The 14,096-nt window shown below is 63.8% G+C and overlaps 1 protein-coding gene across 1 annotated transcript in view; it reads left to right on the plus strand.

The window, feature by feature from the left end:
• Positions 1–14,096, plus strand: part of SPEG (striated muscle enriched protein kinase) — a 107,872-nt gene that overhangs the window by 44,730 nt on the left and 49,046 nt on the right. Inside the window, exons 7-10 of the mRNA XM_039495073.1 lie at positions 2,401–2,612; positions 2,841–2,929; positions 3,631–3,806; positions 7,302–7,562. Coding sequence (XP_039351007.1) covers positions 2,401–2,612; positions 2,841–2,929; positions 3,631–3,806; positions 7,302–7,562 — 738 coding nt within the window. The remainder of the gene's footprint in view (positions 1–2,400; positions 2,613–2,840; positions 2,930–3,630; positions 3,807–7,301; positions 7,563–14,096) is intronic.

The following is a 14,096-nucleotide window of genomic DNA, read 5'->3' on the forward strand; positions in this document are numbered from 1 at the left end:
GGGCACCGCTCCCATCACACCCGGGGGGGCGGGGCCAGCAGAGAGCGGGGCCGGCCTGGCTGCGCCCATCCCCGCGGCGGCGGGTCCGGCCCCGCCCCGGCGTGTCGCGGTCTCCGCTCCCCGGCCGGGCTCGCTGCGGGGATGGAGCCGGCCGGGTCCTGCCGCCAGCCCCTGCGGGAGCCGCCCGCCGCCCGGGGTGAGTCGCGGCCCGGCCCGGCCCGCGGGCGCTGGGACCCCGCAGAGACTGGCCGGGGAGGGGGCGTGTCCCCCCCGGGACCCCCCTGCCCGCACCGGGTGTGCCCGGCTCCCTGCCCCAGGGACCCCTGCCCGCACCGGGTGTGCCCGGCTCCCGGCCCCCCCCCGGGACCCCCCGGCCCGCACCGGGTGTGTCCGGCTCCCTGCCCCCCCCCGGGACCCCCCTGCCCGCACCGGGTGTGCCCGGATCCTGCCCCAGGGACCCTCCTGCCCGCACCGGGTGTGCCCGGCTCCCTGCCCCCCCGGAACCCGCCTGCCCGCACCGGGTGTGCCCGGCTCCCTGCCCCCCCGGGACCTCCCTGCCCGCACCGGGTGTGCCCGGCTCCCTGCCCCCCCCGGGACCTCCCTGCCCGCACCGGCGTTGGCCCCCGAGGATCCGGGCTGTCGGGGGCTCTGGCGGTTCCCCGAGGGGGGTTCCTGCGCTGTGCCCCTAGTTCTGCACCCAGAGGGCTTCCAGGCCACAGAGCCCCCGGCTGGGCACCCCCTGCCTCTCTCCTGGGGGGAGGGGACCTGGGCCACTGTTCCTGCAGCTGGCGCCCCCCCAGCCTGGGCTCCCCGCTCGCGATTAGCCCCTTGTGTACTAGCCCGGGCGGGGGGCAGGGGGTGAGCACGTGGGGGGCCCTCTGCTGTCGGGGGCAGGGGGCACGTGGCCTGTCCCGGGGGTATCTGACCAGGGCTCCCTGGCCTGCGAGTGGCTGGGACGGGGCTGGCAGCCCTGAGCCCGCGATGCTCAGCCCCTGCCCCTCAGCATCCCGCTGCCCCTGCCTCTGTGCAGCTGCTCCGGGCAAGCCAGGGGGCAGGGGCTGGGAGTGCCCGGGGGGCGGCGGGGGCTGGGAGTGCCTGGGGGGGGCAGGGGCTGGGAGTGCCTGGGGCGGGGTGTCCGGAGTGGCTGGGAGTGCCTGGAGGGGCAGGGGTGTCCGGGGAGAGGAGGAGTGTCCGGGGAAGGGGGTGTGCCCAGGGGCGCAGGGAGTATCTGGGAGTGCCTGGAGGGTGGGAGTACCTGGGGCAGGGGCTGGGAGTGCCTGGGGGCAGGGGCGGGAGTGTCCAGGGGCGTGTCGGGGTGGGGCTGGGAGTGCCCAGGGGTGGGAGCTGGGAGTGCCGGGGGGGGCAGGGGCTGGGAGTGCCTGGAGGGCGGGGGGGTGCCCAGGGGGCCCAGGGGGGGGAGTGTCAGGGGGGAGTGGTGGGAGTGCCCGGAGGGACGGGGTGTGTGTCCAGGGGGGGAGGAGGGGAGTGCCCGGGGGCTCACCAGCCAGGCCCAGCCTCCTCCCGCCCCCGGCAGCCTTCAGAGCCGAGCCCCAGGGCCCTGCCCCGGGGTGACCGGCCTCCGTGCTCCCAGAGCCTGTTCCCCTCCGCGGCAGGACCCCGGCGCTGCCTGAGCGCGGCTGCCAATGTCACCTTCAGCCCTGGAGGGGCGACGGGCGGCGGCTGCCTCGTGAGCCAGCCCGGTCCCCTATCTCAGCCCTTCTTGTCGGCCTGGCCTGGCCTGGCCTGGCCTCCTTCCCACGCTGGGCCGGGCAGCCTGGCCTGGCCTGGCCTGGCCTCCTTCCCACGCTGGGCCGGGCAGCCGCACCCCTGCACTCGCCCCTGGGCTCCGGCCCCACGGCCTGGCCTGGCCTGGCCTCCTTCCCACGCTGGGCCGGGCAGCCGCACCCCTGCACTCGCCCCTGGGCTCCGGCCCCACGGCCTGGCCTGGCCTGGCCTGGCCTCCTTCCCACGCTGGGCCGGGCAGCCGCACCCCTGCACTCGCCCCTGGGCTCCGGCCCCACGGCCTGGCCTGGCCTGGCCTGGCCTCCTTCCCACGCTGGGCCGGGCAGCCGCACCCCTGGGCTCCGGCCCCGCGGCCTGGGCTCTGCAGGGGGGCTCCCATGGGGCTGCTGCAGGGCCCCATCCATCCCCTCCTCTCCGGCTGGGGTGTCAGGGTGAGACCCCCCCCCCCAGGGCTTGAGAGCCGGCAGGGCCGGGGGGAGGGATGAGGGAGCTGAGCTGTGTCCTGCTCTGCCCTGGGCGTGCTGCCACCCTGGGTGCCCCGCTGCCCGGCCTGTCCCACGGGACCTCGCCCGCTGCTCCCATCCCAGCCTGGGGTTGCCAGGGCCAGCCGACCCGGTGCCCTTACCCGGCTTTGCTGCCTGCTCTCTCCTGAGCCAGCGCCCCCTGCGGAGAGCCGGGGGTCCCTGCCGCCCCCCCCGGCCCTGGCCAGCCCCATCACGTCGGACGAGGAGTACCTGAGCCCCCTGGAGGAGTTCCCAGCGTCCGGGACCCCCCAGCACCGGCTGGCCGGGCAGCTGCAGCGCACAGTCGACCTCGGCGCCGCCCGCAGCCCGGTGGAGACCAACTTCAAGGCTGCCCCCACCTTCGAGGTGAGGGGGTGGGTCCCGGGGTGGGAGCCCCCCGTCCGCCCGCAGGTCCTGGTGCCCCGGGGTCACTGGGTTGGGCTCTGCCTCCCTGAGCCCTGCCCCCCGGGCTCTGGGACAGCGGCACCCACCTCCTCTTGGCTGCTCTTGCGGTGCTGGGGTGACCCTCGCTCCTGCTCCGGTGCCCGTGGGCAGCCCTGTCTGACGCCCGCCCCCATGTGCTTCCCGTCCCAGCTGGCTCTGGGTGACCTGTCGGTGCTGGAGGGGCAGGACGTCAGCATGAGCATCCGGGTCCGGGGCGAACCCAAACCCATCATCCACTGGTGAGTCCTCCGGCGCGGGCTCCCCGGCCGTGGGGGGAAGGGGTCCCGGGCCCTGGTGCCGTTAGTGTTACTGTAGGAACTCTCCTGCAACAGGGCGGCAACAGTCTGAATGGGAATGGGGCACGGGGCAGGGAGTGGCTGGCCCAGGGGGGCGGGGAATGGGGCACGGGGCAGGGAGTGGCTGGCTTGGGGGGGCGGGGAATGGGGCACGGGGCAGGGAGTGGCTGTCCCGGGGGGGGCGGGGACTGGGGCACGGGGCAGGGCGTGGCGGGCCCAGGGGCGGGAATGGGGCAGGGCCTGTCTCCTCTAGGGGGTGCTGGCTCCCGTCCGGCCCCAGGGGCCGGGAGTGGCCGGCTCAGGGGGCAGGGAATGGGGCAGGGCCTGTCTCCTCTAGGGGGAGCTGGCTCCCGTCCGGCCCAGGGGCAGGGAGTGGCCGGCTCAGGGGGCAGGGAATGGGGCAGGGCCTGTCTCCTCCCGGGGGTGCTGGCTCCCGTCCGGCCCCAGGGGCAGGGAGTGGCCGGCTCAGGGGGGTGGGGAATGGGGCAGGGCCTGTCTCCTCCCGGGGGCGCTGGCTCCCGTCCGGCCCAGGGCAGGAGCAGGGTCTGGCTGGGGCAGGAGGCGGGGGAGAACCGTGGGTTGGGTCAGTGCCAGGTGGGCCACGCTCTCCGAGTGGGGGCCGGCTCTGACTGTCCCCCCCGCAGGCTGAGGAACCGGCAGCCGGTGAAGGTGGGCCGGCGGCTCTCCGTGGCGGAGGGGGAGGGCGGCTCCTGCACCCTGCACATCCTGGCGGCAGAGCGCGCGGACGCCGGCTTCTACGCCTGCAAAGCCATCAACGAATACGGCACCAAGCAGTGCGAGGCCAAGCTGCAGGTCCGAGGTAACGGCCAGGCCTGGCCGCGCCCCTCACGCTGGGCTGCGGGGGGCCGGGGGGCCCCGAGAGGAGCTGCTCCCAGGACAGGGTGAGGCGCCTCTGCCTGGCCCTGCTGCTGCCTGGCCCTGAGTCTGCAGGGACGGTGCCTGGGCCAGGGACCATCCCCAGCGCGGCACCCGGCACTGGGGGGGGGGTGGGGGGCGGGAGAGCTGGATCCCAGGGGAGATGGACAAACTGCTCTGTAGAACCGAGAGAAAAGTCAGATCTGTCCTGCCCTCCATTCCTGCCATTCTGTCCCAGCCCTGGGCTCCCCCCAGCTCTGCCGGTGCCCCTCACTCCCGACCCGCAGCCCCTGCTAGCCCAGCCCTGGGCTCCCCCCAGCTCTGCCGGTGCCCCTCACTCCCGACCCGCAGCCCCTGCTAGCCCAGCCCTGGGCTCCCCACACACAGCTTTGCCGATGCCCCTCACTCCCGACCTGCAGCCCCTGCTAGCCCAGCCCTGGGCTCCCCACCCAGCTCTGCCAGTACCCCTCAATCTCGACCCGCAGCCCCTGCTAGCCCAGCCCTGGGCTCCCCCCAGCTCTGCCGGTGCCCCTCACTCCCGACCTGCAGCCCCTGCTAGCCCAGCCCTGGGCTCCCCCCAGCTCTGCCGGTGCCCCTCACTCCCGACCTGCAGCCCCTGCTAGCCTGGCCCCGGGGCCCCTCTACACACAGCTCTGCTGGTGCTCTGTCACGGAGTCCCCGGGCGCTGCTCTGGAACTGCTCCCCACCAAGCCAGGCAGGACTCTGGGGAGCCTCCTCTCCCTGGGAGCAGCCTGTCTGCAGGGCAAGAAGCTCCCACGGCTTCACCTCCTGGGTCTCTCCTTGGAGCATTCAGCCTCCCCTGCCCCTCCATGCGCTTCCCCCAGCGAGTCCGCCCAGGCGGGGTCCTGGGGGGCCACAGGGTCCTGCCCCCCCACGTCGCAGTCAGACGTGACTCTCAGCCAGCCAGTAACACAGAGGTTTATTCGATGACAGGAACAGGGTCTGAAACAGAGCTTGTAGGTACAGAGAACAGGACCCCTCAGCCGGGTCCATCTTGGGGGGGGGGGGGAGCCCAGACCCCGGTTCTGGGCCCTCCCTCCATGTCCCCAGCCAGCTCCAAACTGACACTGTCCAGCCCCTCCTCTGCCTTCGTCCCTCTCCCGCCAGGAGGCCCCTGATCTCTGTGTCTCCAGCACCTTCAGCTGGCACCTTGCCGGGGAGGGGCCCACGCCGTCAGTTGCCAGCAGACAGGGAGTCGCCAGTCTCTGTGCGGACACCGTCACACCTGCCCCCTAGGGCTCTGCACCAATCACCCCCCCATCCCACCACCTAGATACCTGAGAAAGGCAGAGGGGAAACTGAGGCACCCACCGTATTCGGAGAAAACATTAACATTCCCACTTTGTCACACCCCTTGATCCCGACCTGCAGCCCCAGTCCTGGGCTCCCCATCCACAGCCCTTCCAGTGCCTCTCAATCCCGACCCCACAGCCCCCTCCTACCCCAGCCCTGGGCTTCCCCCTGCTCTGCCGGTGCCCCTCACTCCCGACCCGCAGCCCCTGCTAGCCCAGCCCTGGGCTCCCCCCTGCTCTGCCGGTGCCCCTCACTCCCGACCCCACAGCCCCTGCTAGCCCAGCCCTGGGCTCCCCCCTGCTCTGCCGGTGCCCCTCACTCCCGACCCCACAGCCCCTGCTAGCCCAGCCCTGCCGGTGCCCCTCACTCCCGACCCGCAGCCCCTCCTATCCCAGCCCTGGGCTCCCCTGCACAGTTCTGCTGGTGCCCCTCACTCCCTGCCTGCACTGTAGTGCCAGGCCACGTGTCCGTGGGGTTGGTCCCTGCTGCTGGAGTTTCGTGGCGTCCCGCCTGGAGGAGAGCTGTGCCCATGGGCACACGGGTGGCTCCATCTCAGCCAGGTTCTGCCCCCCGTCCCCGTGTGCCTTGCCGTGCGCAGGACGCCCGTGGCCCGCTGGGCCGTGCTGGGGGCTCCTGGCTCTGGTGTTTCCTTCGCTGCCCCCGCAGTGCCCTGCAGGATGCTGTGGCACCGATCCCTGGGAGACCCGGCACCTCCCGGCCACGCCAGCTGCTGCCCCCTTGCAGACGGCCAAGGGGCAGCGGGAGCCCAGCAGCAGGGCTTGGGCCCAGGCCTCCCACCTCTCAGGCTGCCGGCTGGGGGGGGCAGTTCTGCTGCCTGGGCGCTGGCCTGGCCCATCCCGTTCCCGCCCAGCACGGGGGTCACCCGGCAGCTCCGGTGAGACGGAGCCTGTTTGAGTTACGAGCCGACGGCCGGGCTGGGCTGCAGAGCCCCGGGGCAGACGAGACCCCTGCTGCCCCAGCAGACGCCCAGCCCCGGGGATGCCGTGTGCCCGTGTCCCGTGCCCGTGTGCCCGTGTCCCGTGTCCCGTGTCCGTCTCGGCTGCACTAACCCTGCCGCTTGCTGACTGCGGTTTTTGTCTGTACACAGGGGGAGTGCGCTAAGGGGCCGCGGCCTCGGGGTCTCTCTTAGGCGCCGGACCTCGCCTTGCGTTCTTGCCGTCTGCTCCGAAGGGACGGAGTGACCCAGGGGCAGGGCCTGGTGCCCGGGCCTGGCCCCCGACCCGCCGCCACCTCCTGGACTCTGGGCCGCAAGGCTAATGGACTCGCTGGGCGGTGGGCGGGGCCAGGCCGGCATAGCACAGTGCCGGCGCCAGGGGGCGCTGCTGGGCCACGCCCGGCGGCTGCGTGATGCTGTCTGTCTCGCTCTGTCCGTGTGTCCGCGTCTCTGTGTCCTGCTGCTCCTCGTCAGCACTGCCAAGGAGCAGGGAGCCTCTGCTGAGACCGTGCCGGCCGGGACTGCGCAGCCTGGGAGCGAGCACGCCTGGGGGCGGGGGCAGGAGACCCCTCCCCGGGGAGCAGCCTCTGCCCAGCCAGCATCGGGCGCAGGCTGTGAAGTAGCACAAACGGCTCCCCCCAGTGCACTGTGCCGGCAGGGCCCCTGCGGCACCCCGGGGGTCCCGGCGGGGGGAGCGGCCCCAGGGGGCTGGGGCTGGGGCTGGGACCTTTTTGTAGCTCTAATAAAGTGTGTTTGGTGAAGCGCCGTGTGGTTTGTTCGTGGCACAGACCCCCAAGCTCTGTCCGATCCTCCTGCCCCGTCACCTCTGTTGTGGGGCCAGGCGGCCCCTGCCCTCCGCTGCCTCCTCACTGTCCTAGGGCCACACATCCTGCCCCCCTTCCACGGGGCCTGCCCCCGCCGGCGTGTCCCTGGGGGGCCCTGACCCCGTTCCCGACATGTCCCAAGGGCCCTGCCCCCCCCTTGCCCAGGCACCCTGCCCCTCTCCCATTCATTCCCTGCATGTCCCAGGGAGCCCTGCCCATCCCCCCATTCCCGGCGCGCTCTGCCCCTCTCCCATTCCTGTGTCCCGGGGGCCCTGGGCTCCCTGCATGCCCCCCACCCCTCCCAGCGTTCCCGGTCAGTGGCTCAGGTGCGTTTCTCTCTCCCCAGCGCACCCCGCGAGCCAGGCCCTGGCTGTGCTGGCGCCGCTGCAGGACGTGACGGTCGGGGCCGGGGAGCTGGCGCTCTTCGAGTGCCTGGTGACGGGCCCGCCGGACCTGGACGTCGACTGGCTCTCGCGGGGGCGGCTGCTGCAGCCCGCCCTGCTCAAGTGCAAGATGCACTTTGATGGGCACAAGTGCAAACTGCTGCTCACCTCCGTGCACGAGGACGACAGCGGCGTCTACACCTGCAAGCTGAGCACAGCCAAGGGTAAGGGGCTCCGCCCCCAGCGTGCCGGGGTCACCACTCGCCCGCGGGGGGGTGACACCCACTCCCGAGATCCCTGAGGGACCAGCCCGTCCGTGGGGACCCTCTGGGCTCCCCTCTGCCAGGCCCGGGCTGGGATTGCTGGAAATGCCTCATTTGAGGCTGGAGCCTGCCCTGGGTGGGCAGACCAGTCACCTTAACAACCCGGGGAATTGCAGACCAGTCACCTTAACAACCCGGGGAATTACAGACCAGTCACCTTAACAACCCGGGGAATTGCGGACCAGTCAGCCTAACAACCCGGGGAATTGCGGACCAGTCACCTTAACAACCCGGGGAATTGCGGACCAGTCACCTTAACAAACCGGGGAATTGCAGACCAGTCACCTTAACAACCCGGGGAATTACAGACCAGTCACCTTAACAACCCGGGGAATTGCGGACCAGTCACCTTAACAACCCGGGGAATTGCAGACCAGTCAGCCTAACAACCCGGGGAATTGCGGACCAGTCACCTTAACAACCCGGGGAATTGCGGACCAGTCACCTTAACAAACGGGGGAATTGCAGACCAGTCACCTTAACAACCCGGGGAATTACAGACCAGTCACCTTAACAACCCGGGGAATTGCGGACCAGTCACCTTAACAACCCGGGGAATTGCAGACCAGTCACCTTAACAACCCGGGGAATTGCGGACCAGTCACCTTAACAAACGGGGGAATTGCAGACCAGTCACCTTAAGAACCCGGGGAATTACAGACCAGTCACCTTAACAAACTGGGGAATTGCGGACAAGTCACCTTAAGAACCCGGGGAATTACAGACCAGTCACCTTAACAAACTGGGGAATTGCGGACCAGTCAGCTTAACAACCCGGGGAATTGCAGACCAGTCAGTTTAACAACCCGGGGAATTGCGGACCAGTCACCTTAACAAACGGGGGAATTGCAGACCAGTCACCTTAAGAACCCGGGGAATTGCGGACCAGTCAGCTTAACAACCCGGGGAATTGCGGACCAGTCAGCTTAACAACCCGGGGAATTACGGACCAGTCACCTTAACAAACCGGGGAATTGCGGACCAGTCAGCTTAACAACCCGGGGAATTGCGGACCAGTCAGCTTAACAACCCGGGGAATTGCGGACCAGTCAGCTTAACAACCCGGGGAATTACGGACCAGTCAGCTTAACAACCCGGGGAATTACGGACCAGTCACCTTAACAAACCGGGGAATTACAGACCAGTCACCTTAACAACCCGGGGAATTACAGACCAGTCACCTTAACAAACTGGGGAATTGCGGACCAGTCACCTTAACAACCTGGGGAATTACAGACCAGTCACCTTAACAAACGGGGGAATTGCAGACCAGTCACCTTAACAAACCGGGGAATTGCAGACCAGTCACCTTAACAACCCGGGGAATTACGGACCAGTCACCTTAACAAACCAGGGAATTGCGGACCAGTCAGCTTAACAACCCGGGGAATTACGGACCAGTCACCTTAACAACCCGGGGAATTGCAGACCAGTCACCTTAACAAACCGGGGAATTGCGGACCAGTCAGCTTAACAACCCGGGGAATTGCGGACCAGTCACCTTAACAACCCGGGGAATTGCAGACCAGTCACTTTAAGAACCCGGAGAATTGCAGACCAGTCACCTTAACAACCTGGGGAATTACAGACCAGTCACCTTAACAAACGGGGGAGTTGCAGACCAGTCACCTTAACAACCCGGGGAATTGCAGACCAGTCACCTTATCAAACCAGGGAATTGCGGACCAGTCAGCTTAACAACCCGGGGAATTACGGACCAGTCACCTTAACAACCCGGGGAATTGCGGACCAGTCACCTTAACAAACGGGGGAATTGCAGACCAGTCACCTTAACAACCCGGGGAATTACAGACCAGTCACCTTAACAACCCGGGGAATTGCGGACCAGTCACCTTAACAACCCGGGGAATTGCAGACCAGTCACCTTAACAACCCGGGGAATTGCGGACCAGTCACCTTAACAAACGGGGGAATTGCAGACCAGTCACCTTAAGAACCCGGGGAATTACAGACCAGTCACCTTAACAAACTGGGGAATTGCGGACCAGTCACCTTAAGAACCCGGGGAATTACAGACCAGTCACCTTAACAAACTGGGGAATTGCGGACCAGTCAGCTTAACAACCCGGGGAATTGCAGACCAGTCAGTTTAACAACCCGGGGAATTGCGGACCAGTCACCTTAACAAACGGGGGAATTGCAGACCAGTCACCTTAAGAACCCGGGGAATTGCGGACCAGTCAGCTTAACAACCCGGGGAATTGCGGACCAGTCAGCTTAACAACCCGGGGAATTACGGACCAGTCACCTTAACAAACCGGGGAATTGCGGACCAGTCAGCTTAACAACCCGGGGAATTGCGGACCAGTCAGCTTAACAACCCGGGGAATTGCGGACCAGTCAGCTTAACAACCCGGGGAATTACGGACCAGTCAGCTTAACAACCCGGGGAATTACGGACCAGTCACCTTAACAAACCGGGGAATTGCGGACCAGTCACCTTAACAACCCGGGGAATTGCAGACCAGTCACCTTAACAACCCGGGGAATTACAGACCAGTCACCTTAACAAACTGGGGAATTGCGGACCAGTCACCTTAACAACCTGGGGAATTACAGACCAGTCACCTTAACAAACGGGAATTGCGGACCAGTCACCTTAACAAACTGGGGAATTGCAGACCAGTCACCTTAACAACCCGGGGAATTGCGGACCAGTCACCTTAACAAACCGGGGAATTACGGACCAGTCACCTTAACAACCCGGGGAATTGCGGACCAGTCACCTTAACAACCCGGGGAATTGCGGACCAGTCACCTTAACAAACCGGGGAATTGCGGACCAGTCACCTTAACAACCCGGGGAATTGCAGACCAGTCACCTTAAGAACCCGGAGAATTGCAGACCAGTCACCTTAACAACCTGGGGAATTACAGACCAGTCACCTTAACAAACGGGGGAGTTGCAGACCAGTCACCTTAACAACCCGGGGAATTGCAGACCAGTCACCTTAACAAACCAGGGAATTGCGGACCAGTCAGCTTAACAACCCGGGGAATTACGGACCAGTCACCTTAACAAACCGGGGAATTGCGGACCAGTCACCTTAACAAACAGGGGAATTGCAGACCAGTCACCTTAACAACCGGGAAGTGCCGACCAGTCACCTTAACAACCCGGGGAATTGCGGACCAGTCACCTTAACAACCCGGGGAATTGCGGACCAGTCACCTTAACAACCCGGGGAATTGCGGACCAGTCACCTTAACAACCCGGGGAATTGCGGACCAGTCACCTTAACAACCCGGGGAATTACGGACCAGTCACCTTAACAATCCGGGGAATTGCGGACCAGTCACCTTAACAAACTGGGGAATTGCAGACCAGTCACCTTAACAACCTGGGGAATTGCAGACCAGTCACCTTAACAACCTGGGGAATTACGGACCAGTCACCTTAACAACCTGGGGAATTGCAGACCAGTCACCTTAACAACCCAGGGAATTGCGGTCCAGTCACCTTAACAACCCGGGGAATTGCAGACCAGTCACCTTAACAACCCGGGGAATTGCGGACCAGTCAGCTTAACAACCCGGGGAATTGCAGACCAGTCACCTTAACAACCCGGGGAATTACAGACCAGTCACCTTAACAAACTGGGGAATTGCGGACCAGTCACCTTAAGAACCCGGGGAATTACGGACCAGTCAGCTTAACAACCCGGGGAATTGCAGACCAGTCACCTTAACAACCCGGGGAATTACAGACCAGTCACCTTAACAAACTGGGGAATTGCGGACCAGTCACCTTAAGAACCCGGGGAATTGCAGACCAGTCACCTTAACAACCCGGGGAATTGCAGTCCAGTCACCTTAACAAACTGGGGAATTGCGGACCAGTCAGCTTAACAACCTGGGGAATTACAGACCAGTCACCTTAACAAACGGGGGAATTGCAGACCAGTCACCTTAACAAACCGGGGAATTGCAGACCAGTCACCTTAACAAACCGGGGAATTGCAGACCAGTCACCTTAACAACCCGGGGAATTACGGACCAGTCACCTTAACAAACCGGGGAATTGCGGACCAGTCAGCTTAACAACCCGGGGAATTGCAGACCAGTCATCTTAAGAACCCGGGGAATTGCAGACCAGTCACCTTAACAAACCGGGGAATTGCGGACCAGTCAGCTTAAGAACCCGGGGAATTGCAGACCAGTCAGCTTAACAACCCGGGGAATTACGGACCAGTCACCTTAACAAACCGGGGAATTGCAGTCCAGTCACCTTAAGAACCCGGGGAATTGCGGACCAGTCAGCTTAACAACCCGGGGAATTGCAGACCAGTCACCTTAACAACCTGGGGAATTACAGACCAGTCACCTTAACAAACGGGGGAATTGCAGACCAGTCACCTTAACAACCTGGGGAATTACAGACCAGTCACCTTAACAAACGGGGGAATTGCAGACCAGTCACCTTAAGAACCCGGGGAATTACAGACCAGTCACCTTAACAAACTGGGGAATTGCGGACCAGTCACCTTAAGAACCCGGGGAATTACAGACCAGTCACCTTAACAAACTGGGGAATTGCGGACCAGTCAGCTTAACAACCCGGGGAATTGCAGACCAGTCAGTTTAACAACCGGGAAGTGCGGACCAGTCACCTTAACAAGCGGGGAATTGCAGACCAGTCACCTTAAGAACCGGGTGCGGACCAGTCAGCTTAACAACCCGGGGAATTGCGGACCAGTCAGCTTAACAACCCGGGGAATTACGGACCAGTCACTTTAACAAACCGGGGAATTGCGGACCAGTCAGCTTAACAACCCGGGGAATTGCGGACCAGTCAGCTTAACAACCCGGGGAATTGCGGACCAGTCACCTTAACAACCCGGGGAATTGCGGACCAGTCAGCTTAACCCGGGGAATTACGGACCAGTCAGCTTAACAACCCGGGGAATTACGGACCAGTCACCTTAACAAACCGGGGAATTGCGGACCAGTCACCTTAACAACCCGGGGAATTGCAGACCAGTCACCTTAACAACCCGGGGAATTACAGACCAGTCACCTTAACAAACTGGGGAATTGCGGACCAGTCACCTTAACAAACTGGGGAATTGCGGACCAGTCACCTTAACAACCTGGGGAATTACAGACCAGTCACCTTAACAAACGGGGGAATTGCAGACCAGTCACCTTAACAAACCGGGGAATTGCAGACCAGTCACCTTAACAACCCGGGGAATTACGGACCAGTCACCTTAACAAACCAGGGAATTGCGGACCAGTCAGCTTAACAACCCGGGGAATTACGGACCAGTCACCTTAACAACCCGGGGAATTGCGGACCAGTCACCTTAACAAACCGGGGAATTGCGGACCAGTCAGCTTAACAACCCGGGGAATTGCGGACCAGTCACCTTAACAACCCGGGGAATTGCAGACCAGTCACTTTAACAAACCGGGGAATTGCAGTCCAGTCACCTTAAGAACCCGGAGAATTGCAGACCAGTCACCTTAACAACCTGGGGAATTACAGACCAGTCACCTTAACAAACGGGGGAGTTGCAGACCAGTCACCTTAACAACCCGGGGAATTGCAGACCAGTCACCTTAACAACCCGGGGAATTGCGGACCAGTCACCTTAACAACCCGGGGAATTACGGACCAGTCACCTTAACAAACCGGGGAATTGCGGACCAGTCACCTTAACAACCCGGGGAATTGCGGACCAGTCACCTTAACAACCCGGGGAATTACGGACCAGTCACCTTAACAACCCGGGGAATTGCGGACCAGTCAGCTTAACAACCCGGGGAATTGCGGACCAGTCAGCTTAACAACCCGGGGAATTGCGGACCAGTCACCTTAACAACCCGGGGAATTACGGACCAGTCACCTTAACAACCCGGGGAATTGCCGACCAGTCACCTTAACAAACCGGGGAATTGCGGACCAGTCACCTTAACAACCCGGGGAATTGCAGACCAGTCACATTAACAAACCGGGGAATTGCAGTCCAGTCACCTTAAGAACCCGGAGAATTGCAGACCAGTCACCTTAACAACCTGGGGAATTACAGACCAGTCACCTTAACAAACGGGGGAATTGCAGACCAGTCACCTTAACAAACCGGGGAATTGCAGACCAGTCACCTTAACAAACCGGGGAATTGCGGACCAGTCACCTTAACAACCCGGGGAATTGCAGACCAGTCACCTTAACAACCCGGGGAATTGCAGACCAGTCACCTTAACAAACCGGGGAATTGCAGACCAGTCACCTTAACAAACCGGGGAATTGCGGACCAGTCACCTTAACAAACCGGGGAATTGCGGACCAGTCACCTTAAGAACCCGGGGAATTGCGGACCAGTCACCTTAACAAACGGGGGAATTGCAGACCAGTCACCTTAAGAACCCGGGGAATTGCGGACCAGTCAGCTTAACAACCCGGGGAATTGC

The sequence above is a fragment of the Mauremys reevesii genome, linkage group 11 (genome assembly GCF_016161935.1).
Source record: "Mauremys reevesii isolate NIE-2019 linkage group 11, ASM1616193v1, whole genome shotgun sequence".
Classification (NCBI taxonomy): Eukaryota; Metazoa; Chordata; order Testudines; family Geoemydidae; genus Mauremys; species Mauremys reevesii.